General features: G+C 36.5%; 4 protein-coding genes and 1 long non-coding RNA gene across 6 annotated transcripts; 2 read left to right on the top strand and 3 right to left on the bottom strand.

Annotated features, from left to right (window-relative positions):
- Positions 1 to 60: 60 nt before the first annotated feature.
- On the bottom strand, positions 61 to 6,484 carry LOC100256538 (uncharacterized). 2 transcript variants are annotated; one of them, XM_010660157.3, is made up of 8 exons: positions 6,326 to 6,482; positions 5,449 to 5,911; positions 5,077 to 5,194; positions 3,799 to 3,920; positions 2,172 to 2,257; positions 1,276 to 1,385; positions 1,152 to 1,184; positions 61 to 346 (listed from the first exon to the last, which is right to left on the bottom strand). In XM_010660157.3, the coding sequence occupies exons 1-8, from the start codon at positions 6,417 to 6,419 to the stop codon at positions 290 to 292; spliced, it is 1,083 nt and encodes a 360-aa protein (XP_010658459.1). In that variant the 5' UTR covers positions 6,420 to 6,482; the 3' UTR covers positions 61 to 289. The 2 variants fall into 2 exon arrangements, with proteins under 2 accessions (XP_010658459.1, XP_010658460.1); XM_010660158.3 differs by lacking the exons at positions 61 to 346; positions 1,152 to 1,184 and having other exon boundaries at positions 1,359 to 1,450; positions 6,326 to 6,484.
- Positions 6,485 to 7,922: 1,438 nt separating this feature from the next.
- LOC100251393 (uncharacterized) lies at positions 7,923 to 9,953 on the top strand. Its single transcript, XM_002275517.4, has 2 exons — positions 7,923 to 9,093; positions 9,190 to 9,953. Exons 1-2 carry the CDS (start codon positions 8,315 to 8,317, stop codon positions 9,446 to 9,448), a joined length of 1,038 nt encoding a protein of 345 aa, XP_002275553.1. The 5' UTR covers positions 7,923 to 8,314; the 3' UTR covers positions 9,449 to 9,953.
- Positions 9,954 to 10,784: 831 nt separating this feature from the next.
- On the bottom strand, positions 10,785 to 11,636 carry LOC132254945 (uncharacterized). The gene is made up of 2 exons (XR_009467415.1): positions 11,550 to 11,636; positions 10,785 to 11,452 (listed from the first exon to the last, which is right to left on the bottom strand). It is a non-coding gene; the product is annotated as an uncharacterized LOC132254945 (long non-coding RNA).
- On the top strand, positions 11,394 to 13,612 carry LOC100246256 (uncharacterized). The gene is made up of 3 exons (XM_002275543.5): positions 11,394 to 11,705; positions 11,780 to 11,944; positions 12,029 to 13,612. The coding sequence occupies exons 1-3, from the start codon at positions 11,394 to 11,396 to the stop codon at positions 13,511 to 13,513; spliced, it is 1,962 nt and encodes a 653-aa protein (XP_002275579.2). The 3' UTR covers positions 13,514 to 13,612.
- Positions 13,613 to 16,244: 2,632 nt separating this feature from the next.
- Positions 16,245 to 22,800, bottom strand: LOC100240981 (protein RETARDED ROOT GROWTH-LIKE). Its single transcript, XM_002278887.4, has 7 exons — positions 22,347 to 22,800; positions 20,884 to 20,995; positions 20,082 to 20,241; positions 18,704 to 18,852; positions 18,467 to 18,618; positions 16,763 to 16,877; positions 16,245 to 16,637 (listed from the first exon to the last, which is right to left on the bottom strand). The coding sequence occupies exons 1-7, from the start codon at positions 22,706 to 22,708 to the stop codon at positions 16,497 to 16,499; spliced, it is 1,191 nt and encodes a 396-aa protein (XP_002278923.1). The 5' UTR covers positions 22,709 to 22,800; the 3' UTR covers positions 16,245 to 16,496.
- Positions 22,801 to 23,133: the final 333 nt, after the last annotated feature.

Below are 23,133 nucleotides of genomic sequence, written 5' to 3'. Positions count from 1 at the left end.
AATGGAGCTGGGTCAAGCAAAGTCAAAAGGAAAATGGAATTCTGAGATGCAATGAACACGGGGAAGAATGAAAGATCTTTTTATACAAGGTCTTCATCACAATTTATTTCCGGCAAACACAGGCTACATGTCAAAAAAGCTTCCAATACATGAAAGAAACACGGTATGCTTGGAAAATTTTGAAGTTGTGCTTGCAGGCAAGACGCTAGGCCCCCCAGATTGTCGGCAAATCCGCATTTTCTCTTCAGCTTCCCCAGGAAAATAATAGACGATGTAAGCATTTCATCTCTTAAATAAAGTTGCTCATTGGGAACCCTTCAAGGCTTGCTTTCTCCATGATCTCTTTCTGTTCAAGAACATGAAGAGAGCTGTTATTTTCATGATGTCTCCCATCTTAGAATAAATGTAGACCCACATCATATTAATCATTGTTCAGGATTTAGCTATCCATATATATATATATATAATTTCTATTTAATCTAGAGTATGAGTCACCTCATGTGTAGAGTCCAGAGCCATAACGGGTCTTAGATGATGGGCCTAAGACTCGCAAGGCGCGATAGTCCAAAGTGTATGGTCCCTAAGGCATAGAGGGTATAAATATAAGGCTAAGTGTCTGTTCTTGAGATCACATCTTTTGAATAAGAACAGAACCCGCTCCCATCGTTAGAGAGACTAAGAAAGGTGGATACCCCTCTACAGCTTAAGAAGATCCATACCTCTTCATCAAGTGTATAATGGATTCAGGTTGGTTCCCTATCCGGTAATTAAGGCATGTTGTTGAATGCTTGATATAAACAATATTCAGTTTCCGTTGTTTGGGTGCAAAATGGAGTTTAAATAAAGAAATAAAACATCCCATCCTTTGGTGTAAAATAAAAAAAGAAAAGAGGGTTACGGAGTACTACGAATTAAACTTGTAGTTGTGATATTACAATTATTCAATCCAGTTGGTGTAGAGCTTCCTCCTTTCATTTCCTTTCTCTTTTCCCTCTTTTTTTTTTCTTTCTTTTTTTTTTAATTTCTTTTTTAAATTTCAATTTGTAACATTCTGATGTTCTTCAAATTTAAAACTAGGAAATAGGACCTCCACGATTAAGAATGAATTAGTCAACATCAATGATGGGATTCTAATGCCAGTCAAGAATTACCTGGATTACTGCTGTGATCATCCCAGGACCCTCCTGTTTACATTCAAAAGGAACGACAATATGAATACAATGTATAGCAGCAGTGCAAGCACTAAATCTTTTAAATTTCCAGAATTTCACACACCTTAAATCTCTTTTCCTCCCATGATACCTCCTTCCAATTATTTGACTCCAGCTGTTCCCATGAACTTGGAGCTTGAATTGTCTCCACATGCTGCATCACTCTCAAGCTATCTGAAACAAAGCTCTACTTAAATGTTACAAGTACTGAAGTCCATGTTGCAACAGCTTTTTAGAATCTACAATGGCAGGATAGAGTGTGAGACGAAACATCAAATTGCATGAAAGACTAGCCACAATTGCATAGCATTGGTAAGGGGAATATCAAAATGGCAAATGTCATTGCCCCTGATCTAGTGGACTCGAACTCAGTAGTATTATATTAAAGTAGTACCTGAACTTCTACCTAGTTTCAATGGCATTTCTTGTCTAGCCAGTGGAAATGGTATTATTTTTCATTGGATAGACTTAGAAATGGCATTTCCAACTTGTATGCTTATTCTATAACATAAGTCGCCTATTCCAAAGTCATAGACTGATGGCAATGTCCAAGTTAGAAATGCCATACAAATGATGATCCTGGCCCTTTCATTACTAACACAACAGAAGTTGCTAGATTTTTTAAACCATGCGATTTTAAGAAATTAAACACAAAGATATTTGAAAAGGTTTCACAGTTAAATACTAACATTTAGTAACAGAAGCTTAGCCAAGAACCAAAACAAGTTTCAGGCTAAACCCTAGAGATGAAGTTTAAAATTTTCAAAGGTGGTCAGTTCATAATTCCTGATACGCCCAAATTAAGCATTTACTGCAGATTGCAGTTAGAAAGGTCATAGAAGACTAGAATCTGTGCCTGCCACAAGATAACTGCCCACAGAAGGCCCAAATTTTACATATCTAGAAAAGAAAAATTATTTCCTACCTCTAGAAAAAGATAGAAAGAACTAGAAGATTTACTTGTAATGAATGCCTCTTCCCAGAGTTCACACTTTGACCATGAAGGCGCAACTTCTCGAAGTGGAATTCCCATGCTCAAGCATACTCTGCAGTAAGGAAAGTTGTTACACATACAAAGTTTGAGCTAGATTTTCTCAAACCATATTGGTTAATCGAACTGGCTGTATAAGGTCAGAGTCAACTCCTATTTGGTTTTAAGTTCGATTCATAGCTGGTGAGGGTGATGCAGGAGCAGTAGCATCAGAAAATAAGGTTTTCAGACTTGGTGAAGGTGATACAGACAAAGGTGTTCTAGACTTCATGGTTGATTGCAAATAGTGGGAGTTGAAGGAATGCCACAACTGAACTATGGCTCTGAAAAACTGGTTGAAGGATGAAAGTGCTCGCTCATGACAGTTCCCAAAGCTAACTTTAAACATTCACTAGATATGCAGATTCCAGATACTGAATTTCTAGGTCATCACATAATTTTGACTTTTTGCAGGACTTGGTTGCTCGAGAAAATGATTGTAGCCCACTGTTAATCTGACAATGATGCATTTATAAAATATTCATGGAAGAATAATTACTAGGGGTGACCAGAATCTGTAATGCAATGTTATCAGCAAAGATGGAACTGGTATACACTATACAGTGCAATCTGCAAAGACATTGATTCCGACTCTAGCAATCACCAATCTAAACAGTATTTTCATCAAAACAGCCCAAAGTGAAGTGGCATTCTGTGATTGGTCATTACAAGAATTGATAGAACAGTAATTGCCAAAGATAATAACCCCGATTTGAGATCAGTCTAGTGGACAATATAAGTTATTCTTGCTTTAAATTTGTTCATAAATCAATTTGATGTGTTTGTGCCCTGTGTGTGCAAGAGAGACAAATGGATTGTTTTTAAGCCCCTGCAAATCCAAGATTCAAGCAAGTTCCAAGAGTCCAACTGCCTCAGATCTGGAAATAATTAGTATATGAATGTAAAGAGAGTGGAAGATTATGCCAATCATTCTTTGATTCTTTGGACTACAAAGCACAAGGAACATGTCCATATGGATTTTCATGAAATTGAAGCACCAATGCTATACCTTTAGTAAAGGTCAAAGGTTATATGCATGGGAATAGCTGATGAACCTTATTTTTGTTCATCTATCAGGTCTTTCAACCTCTCAAATCCCCAATTAGTTTATGCCATCACCCAAACTGCATTTTTTTCTAGGTGCTAAAGATTTCCCATATTATAATGGCTTTTTCTGAAGGAACTAAGGATCATGTAAACCTAAGGCTTCCATATGACCTGGGAAGTTTTTAACCTCAGCAGTGGCAATGCAATCATTCTTCCGCACCAAAATGTCTGTTTTTTTTTTTCTCTCTTGATTACTCATCTAAACCCTTATCATTATTTGCAGCTTGTAAAAATGAGGTCATCTTCTTCTTAGACAGACCTATCTTTGTCATTTTCATTTCAAATCTTGAAATTTCTATAACAGTGCATGATATCCATTAAAAGAGAAAACTTGTGCACATTCCACATTAGATTAACATAACTGATATCATTCAATTCAAAAATGTAAATATATATATATATATACTGAAAACAACAAAATCTAGAGTTCCATAAGAGGAAAGGACTTACTCAATGACTATTTGCCGAATGATTCCTGGAAGAACACCATCACTTAAAGGTGCAGTTTGTACTTCGAAAGAAGATGTACTTCCATAATCATGTAGGTTTTTTGCCTTTACTTCACTGCTATCCTGAAAATGAATTTCATAAACTACAACATAATCATAAAATTAACATTCGAACTCTTTCTCTCTTCCCAATCATCATATGGATCTTATAAGTTTGAAGTCATGCATCAATTTAGAACTCACAGGGGAGGGCAACTGCATTTACAAAGACAGATGGAGCCACTTTTGCTAATTGAAAATTGCTTAGACAAGCTTTCAAGAGCTGGCAATAGAAACTTGAAACTAACATAGTTTGTTAAATGCATACAAGTTTTATCCGTGAAAGGAAGTATTGAAGCACATTAAAAACCTTCAAAAGCACTTAAAATTAGAAAGCATAATCTGGTTTTGAAAGGCATTTTCCCCAGGAGATTTAGTATTTTCTAATCGTTATTTTCTTCCAAACAACAAAGGACAGTTTTGACATTTCACAGCCTCAATCAAGACAGTTTCCTCCTTGGCAACAATAGGGGCATTTCAGATCAGTGACCACCATGCATGTGATAGAATAAGTTGTGAATTGGCATCACTTCTTTCCATTATAAACATTTAAGCAGGTCAACAAGGTGACTTGATGACCGAAATTAGACAGAAAAAAAAAAAAAATCCCTAGTAGTTCCTTCTCATTCTTTTTCATATATATTTATATATATATATATATATATTAAAATAATAATGGACAGCACTTGATACTTCCATCTGAACTATTTGACCATCCTGTAGGTTCAATGACACTAAATAAAAACTCCCTGTAACCTCTGCCAAATTAGGGCACTTCCTTTAGCCTTCATTGCATCCTTCTATTAATTTTAAGTCTGTAAGAAATGTGTCTCGAGTTGGTATGATCATCAGTGATATGTAAATATCAACAAATTTCCAATCATGCAACAAACTAGAACTAAATTCTAGAACCAGGATACTTTTCTCATACAAGGTAGATGACAGTTAAAGTTTAAGTAGAGCTCAATGAAGGTGAATACAATTGGGTTCTCAAATAAATATATCTAGGCTGAACAACACCTTGCAAAAAAATTCAGTCAAGTTCTAGTTATTAACAAGCCAATAAAGGAACCATACTACAATTTTGTCCAAAAATGATAAGTTTAATGTCAACATGGCTTTTTCAAAGGGGGTTATTTATGAAAAGGGGTATTGATATTGACAAATCTTAACTACTCACCTCGCGGCAAACGACAAAAAAATTTGTTATACAGCCTTCAAGGATCTGATCACCATCATTTGATAACAAGAGCTCTGTAACTAAATCAGGCCTTAACTTCTCCAACGGCTTCCTAAGCCTGTCTAGAAAGACAATATTTGCATATCACATATCACAACAATAAAAAAGGGAGGATTAAGAAACAATGGGCTTCTATTTGGTTGCCAAGGAAAATTAGAAAAGAAAACAGGATAAAATTGGTAATCTTTTGCTGTATGTTCTATGGGCTTCTGAAAAACTAAAACACAGAAAAAAGGTTATATTTTTTCTCTTTCTCATATCTCTCAGCACCCAATATGCCCTAATTCTCCAAAATTCCAAATCCACACCAACCTCAGCCAATCTGAATACTTTGCCATAGCAACATCCCTCCCCGGACCTACCACAGCCAGCTTTGCACAATTTTCTCGGACACCAAACACAGGAGGAACATAACTTCCCACATGTAAATACACATCAAGAATCTGAGAAATTCTTTCTTCATCCACATTCTCATTTTCGCTCAATTTTTCGAAATTCCCACTAACAAGAGTAGTAATAGCCAATTCACCGCCACTCCTCCTCTCATTCAAGACAATTGGAATGGCTTTATTCATGGAATCATGAACTAGAGACTGAATCACCGAGTCCCACACTGACAAAGGCAACAAAGAAGGCATAGGCTTGTTGGACTTGAACAAAAATCCCGGTTTCGAGTTGTATAGAATTCTCGTGGACTCGGCCAGTCTCTGTAGATGTCTTTCCCAAAAGAGGAGGCATGAAGTGTTGTTGTGAGTGCGAGAGGTTGTGTAAGCTCCTGGCACATTGGATTCCGAAAATGAGAAACTGAAACTGTTTCCAAAAACCATATTCCAAAAGCAAAAAACTGTAGTTTTTTTGAGATCGTGATTTTTTTAAGCAACTGAAAATTCCATTTCGATTGTTCTCAAAGCAACACCCGCAATGGAGTGCGATGAATGCAAATCACCTGGTCCTGTGAAATGTTAATCACGAATGAACTGAATTCGTTTTACAAAAGCATTTTTTCAAAATCAGCATCTGTAGACTTCTGCTTTTTCTTGAGCCCGAGGGTTTGTAGTGAATGAAAGAGGTAGACGAAGCAATCGCTATGTCATTTGTTTCGGTTGTTGTTGTGAAAAACAAAATATTGTTTTGAAAAACATGTTTTTGAAAGCAATTAGGGGTAGAATATTGTCGTTTGGGGAGGTACCTGAATGGGCTTCGAGCAAGGTTGATACCGGCGGCGTGTCGGAAGTTCGCGAAATGACGCCGTTTGTGAAGAGGAATCTGGAACTGGTAGCCATTTCCAAATTCCAACCGCCCTTTTCTTTTTTGTTTTGGGAAGAGTTGAAAATAATTATTTTCGGAATGTTTGGCTACAAATACAAAATTTTAATTTAAACCTAAAATCTTAATTGGAAATAAATCTTTTTGGTTTTTTTTTCCTCTATTTTAATCATTTTTTAATTCATTTTGGTACCAAAAAATTTCGATGTGGGATATTTTTATTAAAAAAAAAACCATATTTAGTTTTTTTGAGGAGATTATTTTTTCCTTTTTGGAAAATGATGTAAAAGGTAATCCCATAGACTATTCTAAAAATAAGAGAAAGAATTGAATTTTTTTTAATTAAATATATATATGAGTGCCCCTAAAATATTTTCAAATAGAAGACTTTACACATTAAAATGAAAATTAAAGCAGGTGATTCGTGGTTGGTGTAATTATATCATGAGATTATGGGTAGAAAATTGAATTAATCGATTAAAATGGATGAAATAATTTTTAAATTTGTTAATTGAATTTTTTAGATATTTTTATTTTTTACTATTTTAACTATTTACACATAAGTTTTAAAGAGAAATGATTATATTTATAATAAAATATTTTGGATATTTTTATCCACGAGAAAAAATGATTGAGGGTTAAATTTTCGAAATTAGATTTTCAATTATGCTTTTAATCATATAAAATAAATTGACAAAAGAAAATTATAATTTGATATTTTCGTAATGGGTAATTTATTTGTGTTATTCTTTATTGTCTACTATTTGTAGTTTTTCTAATTTTTTTTTATATAAATTACTAATTATTGAAAAGTTAGTTTGAACTTTGAATATAGTTGGTTGGTATTAATTTTTCCTATCAAGCACATAAATTGTTGGACAATCACTAGATAATTTATTGTTATAGTAAATGTTCAGTAAATAAATAATTAATTATAATGTAATTACACTCTTTATAATTTTTTTTTATAATTACACTTTAATTACAAATCTTATAAATAGGTTACACATTCATTTTATTTTATTTTGTATATAAAATAATCAAGAAAAATTTATATTTATGATTTATCTTATCCAATTAATTTTTGTTCAATATCCGATTTTATAAAATATTAGAACTTTATCAATTGTTCTTATTTTAGTTATTATTGTTCAATAATTTTATATTTTTAATATTTTAAAATAAAATATTAAAGATTAAATTTTTAATATGATAAATATATTAAAATTTAAAAGTCAAGTGACACACAAATTTTTCGATAATTTTTAAAAATAAAATAATAGGATAATATAAATGAAAAAATTAAAATAAAAGGTAATTACAACGATTTTTCTCAGAAATATCAGAAAACCGCGGATGGATCGCCGATATATCGGCAAATTTATGTAGGAAAGCCTGCTCCAATCGACTTCCCGAAATTTTCGATATTAGCCAATAAATCGGTGGATTTTTTCGCTGTTTTTTCAAAAAAAATTATGCCTACCGAGATTTCTTCCGTGTTTTTTCATGTGGCCGGTCGTGAATATGCGATTATTCGCCGATATTTCGAGTGATTTTTGTTCTTGCATGGTTTCGGATGCTATTTGAACCGGAGCGATTCCGACCCGAATCAAAATCCGGAATGTCATACAAGGAAACAGGAAGCTGAAAAGGAAGAAGGTAGAAGGCACGAAGGAAAAAGAGAAAAAGGTTAGGCAAATGAATGAGGGCTCCTCTGTCCTCCCTCACTTCACTCCTCTATCAACCGTTGTGTTGAATCAGCCGGAGAAAAAGATCTTAATACGGAAAAGAAGAGCGCCTTTTGGAGGTGGTGCTTCGTTCCCAATGGTCGTCTTCCAAAGCCCACAAATGGCATCTCATCATCTCTATAAATCACCAACCTCTTTTAACCCACTTGCCCAACTCCGCTGCAATGGGGTCTTCTTCTGCGTTAGTCACCAGAGAAGAGTTCAACATGTTTCACTCCGTAGACCGTGAACTTTACGCAAGGCTAGTCCAAAATCTCGGCAGAAACCCCGGCCAGTCCATGCAGGTGATTGCACTGTGGCTATGGCTGGAGCAGACGGGCTACAGTGATAACTTGGTGACCAACGTGTTGGCATTGCCGGGTTTCATGCTCAATGCTATCGTAGATGAGACAGTGACCTGCTTGAACTGCATTGACGATCCTAAGCCCGTGCCTCTTCCCTCCTCTGATGCTAACCTCATTCCTTTGCTTCAGTGCTTGACAAAAGGCGCCATTTCTCTTCAGTTCTTTCAGGAGAACAGGATTGCTGTAATTAAAGGAGTTGCAAAACTGGTGGATGAAGTTTGTTCACGGGCATTTCAGGACATACTGCAACAAACATTCCAAAACAATGCGGGCAATGGGGTTGCTAGGGAAGGAATATATGGTACTCCCGCCCATGTGGGGAATTTGTTTTCTCTGATGATGATGGATCCCGTGCGGCCTCCACCTTCGCCCTTGTATTATTCTGGAGTTGGAGGTGTCACTGACTTGCGAACTGGAACAGCTCGTGTTGCTCCACACACCCTGAATAGTACTGGAGTGAGCCAGAGGCATAGCCCCAGCCCCATAGATCTCTCTGCTGCTGAGGAGAGACCTGTTCCACCGGATGAAAGAACCATTTTCTTGACCTTCTCCAAGGGCTACCCAATCTCCGAAAATGAAGTCAAAGATTTCTTCACGATGTAGGTAACCTGTAAAGCCCTATGTACTAAGATAGTTTTACTAGAACCCTACAACTTAACTGGTATCAAAATTTCCCATTTTTTTAATTGTTACAGAAAATATGGAGACTTCATTGAAGCAATTCACATGCAAGAAGTGAATGAAGTAACTGAGCAACCCCTGTATGCACGCCTTGTTACTCGATCTCCCTCCAGTATTGAAGTCGTCCTGGAAGGCAAGAGAAAGGCCAAATTTTCCATCAACGGAAAGCATGTCTGGGCCAGAAAATTTTTTCGAAAGAGCTCCGGATCTCCCCGAAAATCTTCGTCACCACCATCATCCCAACCAACTTCGCCGCCGGCCACCCAAGATTAGTTATAGTTTTGACCCGGGAATTATCATCCACATAGACATTCTCATCTATGAGTTATGTATTTAAATGAAGCTTAGTTTTGGTTGTTCAGTTAAACATTAATAAAGGAAAACAATGATTTTATAGTCTTATGCTTAGCTTCTCCACATTCCGATAACAGCCAAAATTCATCACTCTTACAACAGCCAACATCCAGAACACGTTATCCAGCATCCCATCATTGATATTATCCGGCAGCCACTTGGTTATTCGCCTCACCAAGTTGGTCACCGCCGTACTTAGATAAAACCCGATGCCAATCAACAGCGAGATCATCACAGTCGACGTGCCACGTAGCGATTCAGGAAATTCTCGATAGTAGAACTCCACCTATCCTGGAAAATGAAACGCTTCGCCGATACCCAGAGTGGCTAAAGGCCCAACGAACCATAGGGCCGACATGGACCCATGGTGAGCTCGGACCCTGTGGAGCCTACGGGCCTCAACGAGTGCGTACCCCACCAGAGCAAGGACAATGATGACTTTGCCGATTCCAATTCGTTGAAGGGGTGTTAAAGGCCAGCATCAATTCGTTGAACAAAGAAATTAAATTCCTTTCCTTTGCTTTTTTGGAATTAAATAAAAATTGCTAAAACTAATACAAAATAAGAATCTAACAAATTTAATAAATTCCATATAATTGAATAAATAAAATTATTTTCCTTGATTTTGGTTTGACAATTAAATAAGAAATTTATATGTTCATGTCAATTAGAATAACATAAAATATGAAATTTTATAATATATATATATATATATATATATATATTATCCTCCTTTAAGCAACTTGCTTGAAAGAAAAAAAATGAGGACGGATGGATAGAGAGAGATGAAAAGCACATAGCTAGCTTGGAAATTTTAGGTTATATACAATGAAATGTAAATTATTAGATGCAAATATAAATCTATGAAATTATAACTCAAACAAATAAAATCAAAATATTAAAAAATGTAAAACCAAATTATACACATCAATGATCGAGATTGGTTCTAATATTTTTTGTAAGTATTGATTTGATATTGAAATAGGACTCAAAAACCCTAATAGTGTTGATTCTGAGCTAATTGAAGTCAGATCCGTCTAGTTGTATGAAAGTCAGACAACCTTTCTCCCTTCTTTGTGCCTCTCAGAGTCGGGAGCCCCCCACAAATGGTAGTAATCGTCTAATCCTGTCAAACAACTAAACAACCTAGGAGTGGAACCAATGCCACAATATTTCATTTTACATTAACCAATTGAATGAATAGAGGGCGAGGGCGAGCTTGAAGAAGAGAGATGGAGATGGTGACTCCGCAATCGAATAATTTATCAACCCAATTCTATAGCTGAATTCAAATCCTCGGTCCAAATCAATATCCTTTTGCCCAACTGCACCGCCAATTGGATAAAGAAATTAAGAGGTGCTGCCGTGACACTCGGACAGAAATAAAATAAAATGTCTCACTTCAACAACCCACATATTAAATCAGAAGTCTAGAAAGTGACTCACCCATATGAAACCTTATCAAAATCCTACAAGAGAAGAAACAATCTCTTTCGTCCTTCATTTTTCTATAGAGAAATGATTGATTAAACAGAAAAAGAATATTAGTGATCCAAGCATGAAGTGCCCCTCCATTTCTGGTTTCTGGAAAGGGATGGAGTAATCCATCAAAGTAGGAAATATCCGAAGGAAACTGGGTCAGGTGCTGAACCAGTCAAAAATTATCTCACATATGATATTACCCTTCTCTATTGTATACTCATTTCGAATTGGAATTTGTTGCGCATTGGCTACAAGTTGACTTACACCCGTCCTTCTTCCTGTACTTAATGTCAACACCAGCAACAATTCAAGTTTCTGCAGTGATATATGATTGATATTCCTGGTCACATGGCATAACCCAGAAGAAATTCTCATCTGCAAGATGTTTTGTGCAGGCGTTCATACACCAGAGAGCAGAAGTTTCAAGCTACATCTTACCATCTGTGATCTCCAAGGTTTATCATCATCAGAGTTGCTGAATAAGGAATCTGCCAATATGATTGTACAGATAGAATGGGTAGGTCCCAGAAAAGCTTACCTATTACGAGGAGCAATTCAAAGGAATTGCACCTCCAAACAAAGCGCACACCCAGATGGGAGTGTCACTTGGAATGAATGTTTTGATCACCACTGCAAGTTGAAACCCAGGGACTCCAAGGGTTTCAGAAGATGGATGATCAACCTCCAAATTCTTGTAAGTACTACACATCTTGATAAACAGTGTGATTTGAAACTTAGTAGCTAACTTTCAGATACCAAATTTACCAGGAATTTGGTTCAGCATCAAACAGGCCAGCATCAATTATTGTATCTAAATCCAAAGTAGATATTGCTGCATTTGCTTGTCCAACTGCAAATTCAGAACAAATTGTCAAATTTCCAGTCAAGTATTGCATCAATGGTTCCACTTCCACCCATGTGGCCACGCTAACAGTAAGTTGAACATGATCCTTTTTGCTAGCTATACAAAATCCTACTATGATAATTTTAGCTAATTTTGCAAATTTTACATTGCAGATGAAACTCAGCTTCTTTGAGATCCAAAGTGAACACACCAACAGCACTGTACATCCAATTTCTCCAAAACTGTTGTTACCCTCTCTGTCATCATGCATAAGATTTCAGAATCAAACTGATGACAAGGGATTCATAAATATCGAAGAGCAAGCTGGAATAGAATTCTCCAGAGACTGGAACTGTTCTCCAGTGAAATCAAATGGTTCATCCAATTCAGAATCAGATGAGGAATCTGAACTAACCTACAGGAACCTGGCAATGACAAATCTACTAAGCAGTGATACTGCGTGTGAAAATTTCAATAACAAGAAGGATGAGAACTGGGATGCAGGCGATCCGCTAAATTACCAGGTCAAGCAGAAACCTTCACTGATCAGACTTCTCTCATGGAACAAATGCAACCATAGTTTCAGAGTGCCTAATTTTCCTAGAGGTACACCTCTCCTGAACAAAGCAAATGGTGAAGATGGGGGAGATGATATTGACAATGATCGACGCTGCCAATTAGCTTCCTCACAAGCAAGATGCAGTCAGGGCGAAAGTGATTCTGGGTCTTGTGCATTTACAGGCAGTGATCGGTTTGAGATAGGCACCTGGGAAAAACGAAAACTGGTAAGCAGAGATGGGAAACTGGAGCTAGAGACAGAGATATTTCTGGCTTCCATTGATCAGCGGAGTGAGAGAGCATCAGGTGAAGGTGCCTGCACAGTGCTAGCTGTGACTATTGCTGATTGGCTCCATCAGAACCCAGAAATCCTACCTCTGAGATGCCAACTTGATAAATTGGTAAGAGAAGGATCTTCAGAATGGAGAAACTTATGTGAAAGTGTGGTCCACATGAAAGAATTTCTGGACCAACACTTCGACCTTGACACAGTCTTACAAGAACAAGTTCGACCATTAACAGTGATCCCAGAGAAGTCGTATGTGGGCTTCTTTGAGCTGGAAAACATGCCAAATCGGTTGGAATTCCTGAAGGGTGCCATGTCCTTTGACAGTATATGGGAGGAGCTGGGAAGGCGTGAACGAACAATAGAGGAGGAAATCTACATCGTGAGCTGGAATGATCACTTTTTTGTTCTCAAGGTAGAAGTGAATGTGATTTATATAATTGACACACTAGGTGAGAGGCTGTTTGAAGGCTGCAATAAAGCCTTCATTTTAAAGTTCAACATAGAAAGTAAGATTTTCAAAGCACCGAGAGAGAGAAGGAAAAGGGAAGTGAACTCAGAAGCAATCACAGAAAATCATTCAACCAATGCAGGAGAAGAAGATGAGACCAGTCACAGGGAATTAGTCTGTCAAGGAAAGTCTACCTGCAAAGAATTTATTAAGGGGTTTCTAGCAGCTCTTCCTCTCAGAGAACTTCAAGCTGATATTGAAAAGAAAATTATTGGAGAAGCTCCTCTTCATCACCTTCTGCAAATTGAGTTTCACCACACGGCTCCATGCAACAGAAACTCACACATCAAAAGATGGAGTTGATCTTAATCAATCAGGCGGAAGGACTAAGCTTGAAAAATTGGGGTGGAAAAATGTAATGGCACTGTAATTGACAACTTTAAACGAAGAATTTATACACCAGTAAATCCAGAACTCATAAATAACTAAAAACAACCTGATTAGCATTTTCCGGCACATGCCCATTTGCGCTTTGAAATGGTAAAAGCAATGCTAGACCAGATCTCAACTCATGCCAGTTGCAAAGAATAAATTTTGCAATGCTAGTATAAAAAACTCGATGTATCACTGATTTCACCTTTTTACTGAAAAGGGGGTGTGCGTCCTCCCAAGGAGGAAGCCTTGAGGGTGAAAAAGCTTGATGTTCTAAACAAAGCCCTCCTTGGAAAACAGATTTCAGGGTTCTACATTGAGATAGTCTTCGGAGACACTGTCAGAATACAAATTTAGGGTTGAAAGTGAAGCTTGGACACTGCAGTGGTAAGGGATTCTCATGGATAAAGGTTATGGAAGGCATTAGGTGGGATTTGGATGAATTCCATAAGCATATATATATATATATGCCTTTCTCATGTTTCCTTTTCCCTGTGAAATGGGCAAAGAGTGAAGTTTCAGCATGATTTTTGGCAGGTTGAGCTCCTGCTCAATTAAGTTCCCTCTGATTATGTGGAGCTGCCATATGGGAACCCGAGGGTTCTGAGAGGTTCCAAAGATTGGCCATTAGAGGTACAAATATTGACCTTTATTTCTTGGATATCACTAATGGTGTTGGGAATCGCATTAAGAATCTCTCATCTTTGTAGTGGAAGCTGATAGATTACTAGATTATTTTACAGCCCCTTCTGACTAATCTATCAACTTCCCAATTTGGTTACCTAGGTAGGACCATATCCAAAGGATCCATCCCTGGGAGCTGAACTTTCTCAAATATCTCCATTATAGGTGATTATACAAGAATCCTTACCCCCAAGAAGGCCTGAGCTAAATCTCCCATGATGATGATACAGCTACGAATGAATTAGCCTCTCTAAGTGACTCTTTGCAGTCCTAGAGACCTGGCTTAAGTGGCAAGCATTTGGATGGGGATAAGGGAGGTTCAAATTTCAATTTCATGTGGCAGATGAAAGCTAGAGAAAACAACACTATTAAAAAAATAAAAGATAATGCTAGGATCAAATTGCGGAACCATGGTTGATCAGTTTCGTTCACACTAAAGAATAGACCACATATTACATGGTTCGTCAAGATTTCCTTCACTCCAGGGGAAGGAGAAAAAATCCACTAACTGTATGGAGAAGTTACTAACTCAAATTCTCCCTTTCCTTCCTCTAAACTTCCCCAGACAACTAGCTGAAATCTTAAAGAGTCTGGATCTCTACAAGACATCAAGGCCCGTAATACTAATGAATGAAAAACTTAACAAAACTAGCAGTTTGAAATCACTTAGAAATCTAGTAAAACAAGAATGCAAGAGAGGTAGAAACACCTAAAATGACCATCTAGACTAGATTGCCAAAATATCACACATTAAAACACTATAGAATCCATTCCAAAGGAGGATTCTCTCAGCACAAAATGGCCACTCTTTGATTTCTTGTAGGGGAAAATTGCATCTGGACGCATAGCAAGGCAAGACTGCAAATTATGCACACATCCCCTGAAGAACTAGCATCTTCCATAAAAAAATCTCCTGTTACTTTACATCAAAGTCACTCAAATGATAGCAAATAATCAGAATGTAATAGCACCCTAAACTCACTCTCTGCCTGAAACCCTTAAAAAGGTGATGACCCACATAGGTTAGCTCTAAATCCTCCCAAATGCCCACTGAACTCCTGGCAAAGAAAACAATATATGCCATACAGCTTAGGCTAAAGGATCAAGGATCATTCATAAAAGTTCTTGTGTTCCTTTCCATCCAAGCCACTCAAATGATAGCAAGCAAAGGCATGTCATAGAACTCTCTCTCTCTCCTGAAATCCCACAAAAAGAGATGACTCACATAACTCTAAATCCTCCCAAATGACATACTAGATCCTTGCCAAAGAAAACGATATATGCTATGGAGCAGAGAGAGTTCTATGACATGCCTTTGCTTGCTATCATTTGAGTGGCTTGGATGGAAAGGAACATAAGAACTTTTATGAATGATCCTTGATCCTTTAGCCTAAGCTATCTCCCCACTAGCCTACATATCAAACATCAGTCTAGCCTTGAGGCTTTCTAAGACCTGACTTGAAAGATGCCTAGAATTGACTGGCAACAAATAAAGCAAGAACTTTGCTTTCCAAATTAATCCAACCTCATCCAGAATGATAAGCCACAAGTTAAACCCTTCAGTTTCATGGTCGTTCAAGTGTCTGCTGAAGCTGACCTTTCAAGAAATGAAGCAATAAATCTTTTCCAAATTTTACAGAAGTTAATAATAAATGAAATATATAATTTGACAACTATGCACATATTAAACAAACTTTGCCATAGGCTTGTGGAAGTGATTCATATCGAATAACACGATACAGAGAGAATATATTTTGTCACTTGTCCCTAAGGAACTTACCAAATCGTTCATATCACTGGGACTATAAAGAGCAAGCATCCCCATACCCTTGGCCCTTTCCTCTACCATTGATTTTCTCCAACCTATTTTTGGTCAAACATAGCTGCTCAAACAAAATTGTATCTGGCACAATCCATGTGCACTAAAATTTTATTCAACTTGATTTCAAGATGATTGAAAAAAAGTGAGCATAAGATATTGCTGTGAATTGTGACTCATATTTCTTACTATTACAAAAATAATTACAAATTCAGAATACATCCTAGATATGATATAAAAATGATCCCAAAAGGCCAAAAAAAGAAGTAAATTCTAAATTAGAATTTACAAGATACATTAAGGGCCAATATGATGGGTAGTAGACTAGAAAAGAAGCTATTTGGAGAATAAATATGCAGCAACTCTGACCTTCAATCAAAACTTGACTTCATGGATCACCAGAAACTGGTGCTACAGAGAAGTAATTGATGATTTATGGGCAATATCATAAACAGATATGAGAATTTCAGCACCTATCAATATGATGATAAGCCATTCCAGGAAATCTGATTTTCTATTTTGAAGAATTTCCTGAAGAAAGCGAATATTATGCTGCAAGGAAAAACCAAGACGTCACAAAAATATCTGGGTCAGTTGAAAAGGAAAGCCTGAAGACCGATTTTCAAGTGTTGAACCAAAAATGCTTTCTAAGAGAAGAAAGATTGGAAATACTGTACCTCCACAAACTTCAATTTAAAATCAAGACTTGCAAATCTCTGAGTTAATTCAAATTCATCTCTGAGATACTCCCATATCTGAGCATATTTGGCATTCTTCCAGGCAATATCTGATCTGGAAAATCCCAAAAAGTTTCTAGAGGTTATATATAATGCATATCAAGCAAAGTAAAATCATATTTAAAAACAAAAGGTAACAAATAAAAAGAAAAAATAAAAAGATGATCATGTTAATTGAGGAACTATAAGGATTGGAGATTGGAATATACAATTCTTCTTATCTAACTTAGATATTAATCAGGGAAAGATTTACATATACATTGAAATGAATTTTGGAAACCGTAAACAATTTTCTAATGTTGTTGTTGCTATTAGTAGTAGAAGTAGTTGTAGTAGTAGAAACAATTGTAGATAAAAGGTAACTACAGGTTTTCCCAGTTCCATAGACAAGCAGGGACAGTTTCTCCAAAACCCAGTGGACAAGTTTTACAACTTCTCAAGCACACTTTTTCTCAGTTCCCATAGACATGATGTGTGGATGGCACTTCCCAAACCCACTGGAAAAAATTTACACCTCAAGCACACCCTTCAAACCCACTCTGCTTTCCAAAAACTGGATTCCAACAATCAATCATCCTCTTGAAACCCATCTAACATCTCAACATTCCTCAAAGAGTATCCTGCAAAACTCTCAAATCCCCTCCCCCCCCCCCCCCCCAAAAAAAAAAAAGAAAAAAAAAAATTTACTTTTCAGTCGTTGAAAAGAGAAGTGATAAAAAATATTAGAGAATAAAGCTCTAGGTGTGGAGCTGGAGGCAAGAAGCTTCTGAAACCAAGAAGGAAGACATGACGAGATCAAAACCAAAATAAAAGATAAAACTCTTCATTAACCAATTTCAATTGAAATCCCTTGTAAAACTGGAGGAGAAACCCAACAAAAACAAGGGATTTCGGTGTGTTTGGTTTTGTTTCCAAAAACTGTTGTTCTTCATTAAAAACAAAAAAGTAGTAAAGTAATTTGAAAGTTCATTTCCAGAAATGAATTTTTAAACACGTAGTCACAGTGCCAGAAATGCATTTTTCAAACACATGGTCATAGTGTCACACACTAGGAGTTTTCAAATAATTTTCTTCCAAGTTGAGTAGGTCTCAACCTGTCACCATCCCACTCCATTGCTGGCACTAAAATAGGAAGGTAAACAATGCTGCCAACGATGATGAACAAATTCCAAAAGCACAGGGATGTTATTGATAGTCTAGAATCTCTGAATAGATTGCTAACATTATGCTTTTCAACTTATTGCATATGAACTTCTATTACCATTTCATTAGTGTTTGTTTTTAGAATTCATCTTCTATTCATTCCTCAATTGTCAAATTTCTAAAGCTATCTATTACTTAACTTCGGCACTAATCTTTTTGCCAAAAACTTGGAATTTAAGACCTATTTATGTTTGGTTAAAAGCAATTTACTAAATATTTTACGCCCAACAGATGCACCCCCTAATGCATTTTCAGAGAAACAAATCAACCAAGACAATGCAAGCAATGTCAATGTAAGCAAAACTGAAATTCATTAATGATCAATAAAATCCTCTATCAAAAGCCGTTTAAGTAAAAAAAAACAATAGTGAGCCTATCAAATTCAGAATTGCAAAGCAGTATGAACAATTTTCTTTTCAACACCAGTCACAAAATTATCACCTCTCAAAAAGTCCAAGCTTAAGAATCACATCTGCGAGATTAGAATTTGCCTTTCCCACTAACTGAAAAAGTTTTTTCCTTTCCATGGTGAAAGTTCCAGTTTTTTCCATCCCACGGTTAATGTCTGTAAATTCCGCAACCATACCATCAACCTAAGAAAAGAAAGAAATTGCTAAGCATCCTTGATCAAGCAAAAACTTCAAAATTTACAACTTCTTATGGTGATTGGCAACATACCTGGCGCACATAGTAATCAAGAGCAATACTTTGACCGAGAACACTACCAATAGTTCGGATTCCATCAATATTCAAGTACTGCAACATTATGTAATCTAACCCACCTTGCATCCAAGTGTTTAAAGTTGGCATCTCTCTGACCTCATACTCTACAGTTTCAGACCCACGGAAATCAAAGTCATTTAAGTCAAAAATTCCTACAATATGTTTAGCATCTTATGCAATTCTAATCTATTGAGGAAGCAAAGGTCTAACAAACCTCAAACAAAAGAATAGACAACAACTACACTGAAAGAGAGAGATAAATCAGTGTCACTGCCAAACCAGAGACTCATCCAATTGTGAACCAGTCAAGTCTCACACTTAAACTGGAAATTTCAATAATACACTTGTACAAAAGCATGAGTATGAGGTATAAGGGGAATTGAGACCTTGATTTCTAATGCATCGATGAGATCTTCAACCAAAGGGCTCCAATAAAGATAAAAACGGAAAAAAAAAAATACTAATAGAATAAGTTCACGTTTCTTTTTTTGGTCAGAAATGCATTGCATCAAGAACCAAAACTACACAAGGGATAGCACCTTCAAAAGTGAACAAGTCAAGATAGAGAAAAGAAATGCCTTAAGCAAACAAAAATATCCAAATATATAGATCAAGAAACCTCCAAAGCAGCCATGAACTCCCCTACATAAACCTCTAGCCTAGAAGCACTTCACTTAGCTAAACATGGGATCCATAAAAAAAGGCATGCCAACTCTGTAGACAAGTAAGAGATTTTGCAGCCCAAAAAAAAGAAAAAAGAAAAAAAACAAGTTTCCAAGGGGCCAGGATATAACTATGGTTGAGTCATCCTCCATCAGCAAGTTACTGAAAGCCCGAAGAACTTGCCTTGTTTAAGCCTTCCACCGGTGCTAGCACCTTTGCCTCTATAGCCAGTTCCAACTAAAGTTAGGTTATGAAACTTTAATTTCTCTTAGATCTATAATGAAGGCTGACACTACTGTGTCCTATTCTTGCATGCTGAAGGTATTCCAATTCCCACCTCTTAACCTTACACCTTACATTTCAAATAACACTGCATGGCTAATATTGAAATTTGAATGAGTTTTATAAAATGTGTGCGCCTTTGCTTCTATAGCCAGTTCCAACCATTGTTAGGTTCTGAAAGTTTAATTTCTCTTAGATCAATAATGAAGGCTGACATTTACCGTGTCCTATTCTTGCATACTGAAGGGTTTCCAATTCCCACCTCTTAACCTTACACCTTACATTTCAAATTGTGTGTATGTGTGTGTTCTTGAAGGTAAATGGGCTTAAAGATTAAAAGAAAAAGAAAGAAATAACTTCATAATTGAAATGAACTTTGGGAGCTCACCATCTTTCCTCATTTCTGGAAGCAATCCTGAAGCATGCTTCTCTACAATTTTCAGACACCTATCAACCTCATGATCTGGTACATTAAACAACACAATGGAGCCATACTGAAAAACTACCATGTAACAGCAGTCACTCCCACTCAAGCTAGCATTTGAAACCTGAAACAAAGGTCTTGTTACTGCTTTCATTTTGATGTACACGTTGGCAATTACAGAAGAATTTGGTCTTTAAAGGCATGTTGTAATATCTATTGCATTCCTCCAACGTGAATATCATTGATTCAAGAAATGATTCGGTGATGAAATCAGATAGACCAATTTGACATCCAAAGTTGTCAAGTGCTTGAAAAATAGCCTGGCACCCAGGCTTAAAATAAGTTTCCTAATGCCAAAATTTTCCTAGGTCAAAACAATTACAAAAACAAAATGGTGACAACAAATATTCTGTTCCTGCTTGCATGAAACTGGGGACTGAATTTGAATTTGAGCCCCCACCCATAATCAACAATTTGAGTGTTTTATTTGTTGCATCCAATGGCTTTGGTGTTGAATTTAAAGTATAAAGAACCCAAACCCACAAAAGCAATTCCATAATAAAAACAAGATATTTGAATTGCAGTGAAATGGAATTGCAAAACAAACTCAATCATGGTCAACCAGATGCAGCTTAAATCCACTGATATCAAATGGATTTGAATTTTGATAACCCACATCCAAATCCACCCCTTCAAAATCAGCAAAGACATACTACCTTAAAAGCTAAAACTATTCCAAATAAAAGGAACAAGGTGACATACTTACATTGTAGTCTGACTCAAGGTTTCCAAACCGAAAAACAACATAGTTAGTCATTCGGGATGTTGGAGGGATGAAATGGGGTCTGTTCTGCTCCACTAAACTTCTCAAATCCACACTACAACAAAAACAATCACAAGATTCAGAAGCACAAAAAATCATATACTTTTGGATTATCCACTGTTGCATTGCTGAAAAAAATGTAGGCAAACAAAGTAAAGCAATACTCATGACATGTTTGGCTGTCCCATGGAAATTGAATTGTTTCATTATTTTTCATATATGCTTTATGATAAATCAGATACTAATGGAAAGTAACAGTCATCAATATGACTTCAATAAAAAGTTGAAACAGCATATTTTATGAAACCCAAGAGTTTAACGGCCCCATTCTAGGTAATGAAATTGTAACTTCAAATGCAATGTAAAATACAATGGAGCCATTCAATTTCTGAAGACAACAACACTCCCTCAATCATCATTTCAGACCACATAATATAAAAACAATAAGGAAACAAATAAATCTACTCGACTGGTCCCAATGAAACTATTTGGCTCAAGATAAACCTTTCAAAGAATCAACAACATCAAGATTATAAAATGGAAATATTATAACCGGATATTCTTTTTTTGCTTCCTCTGATTGTGTAATGTGAGCATGGAGGCAACAAAGACAAAACTGGCACTAACCCCACCAAAAAACTTGATATTCAAGTTCCCTTTTTCTTTCCTCTATTTTTCTCAGCAACCAAAAACAGGGTCATAGCCATAGCCATAGCCACAAATCCAGGATTTGGGCTGGAATTAAATCAGCCCAAATAGTTTGGGAGTTGCCTATATTGATAAAAACTCAGAATACACAGGAGTAATTAGGGAACAACTGATATTTGTTGGGTGCCTTTTCGGATTTTGTTTATTCAGTCTAAAAAAGCCTGATTAGTTCAGGAACTTCTGTAATATCTAACGAATACGGTACACTATGGTTATGATTTAATTTTTCTAGTAAGCTATGTTCATTCCATGCCTTCGTTCTACAGAGACCCAAATAATGAAATAATGAAAAAAATATATATATCACAATCGAAATTGTATTAGTGCGATACTCCAATTTCACAGAAGTGTCTTTCAAACTTGCCCTAAGTGTTCGGCTCCAGTTTCAGAGAAATGTTTTCCAAACTTGCCCTAATGACTCCCAAAATAAAGCAGGCAAATATATATACATTTTTTTTCTCGCCGTGTTTCTTCTGTTATATTGCTCTGTTTTTCTTTCAACACAAACAGAAGACTAAAAACGGAAAACAATTTTCTGCATCTACTACCACTTTATTCATTTTATTGCAAACCAAACCATGGAAGCAGACCATGCCCCTAATTCCTTTCCTTTCCTTTCCCACATTTTCTCAGCAACCAAACAGCCCATTCCAGAAGCAGAACAAAAACAAAGAAAACTAAATCAACCCAAAACAAACCTAGTCGAAAAAAAGTACGCCCTAACAGGAATCGAAGTCCTGGAATCTTCCTCCCCAAGGCTTCTACCCTCGCCATCCGCATCACCCACCTCCGAGCACGACACCGGCTCGTTCCACTCCAGTGTGTTCGCCGGAAAAATCGAAGAAAGGCATCGAACGGGAACTACGAAGGCGGAACTGGCAGGGAAATTGAGGGCTGTTGGAGAGCGAAATGAGGGATGTGAATGGAAAGATAGGGTTTTGTGGAGAGCGAAAAGGCGAGGGCGCGAGGAATTGGAGGAGCGAGTGAGGAGTGTTGTAAGCGGGCGTGGAGATGGGCTGAGAAGCATGGCCCTCAACTGACTCCGCCACATCATCTTCATCTCTGCATATTGCCCCTGCGCCTCTGTATTCACTTCCTCCCCACACCCTCAGGTCGCTTGTGGTTGTATATAAATTAAAAAAATGCCTTATAGTGATTTTTTAATTTTTAAAAATATATATTTTAAAATTTTGCCAAATACTTATTACTTTTTAAAAAATGGTGTAAAAGGTATAGAATGAATTTATATAGAAATAACAAATAAAAGAAAGTTAGAAACAATTTAAATCGAGAATTTAAAAGGGTTTTTTTTTTTTCAAAATTATTTATGTTTCTTTTATTTTTCTTTGATAAGATATGATTTTTAAATTAAGATCAAATCCCCTATATTTTTTTTTATAACATAAGACAACTGTTAGGAATTTTAAGCTAATCTAAACTATGGTAATCACCTTAGAGGGGGGGTGAATAGGGTGATAGTCTTTT

Source organism: Vitis vinifera, chromosome 13, assembly GCF_030704535.1.
Source record: "Vitis vinifera cultivar Pinot Noir 40024 chromosome 13, ASM3070453v1".
NCBI lineage: Eukaryota > Viridiplantae > Streptophyta > Magnoliopsida > Vitales > Vitaceae > Vitis > Vitis vinifera.
This window is presented reverse-complemented; position numbering and strand designations above follow the sequence as displayed.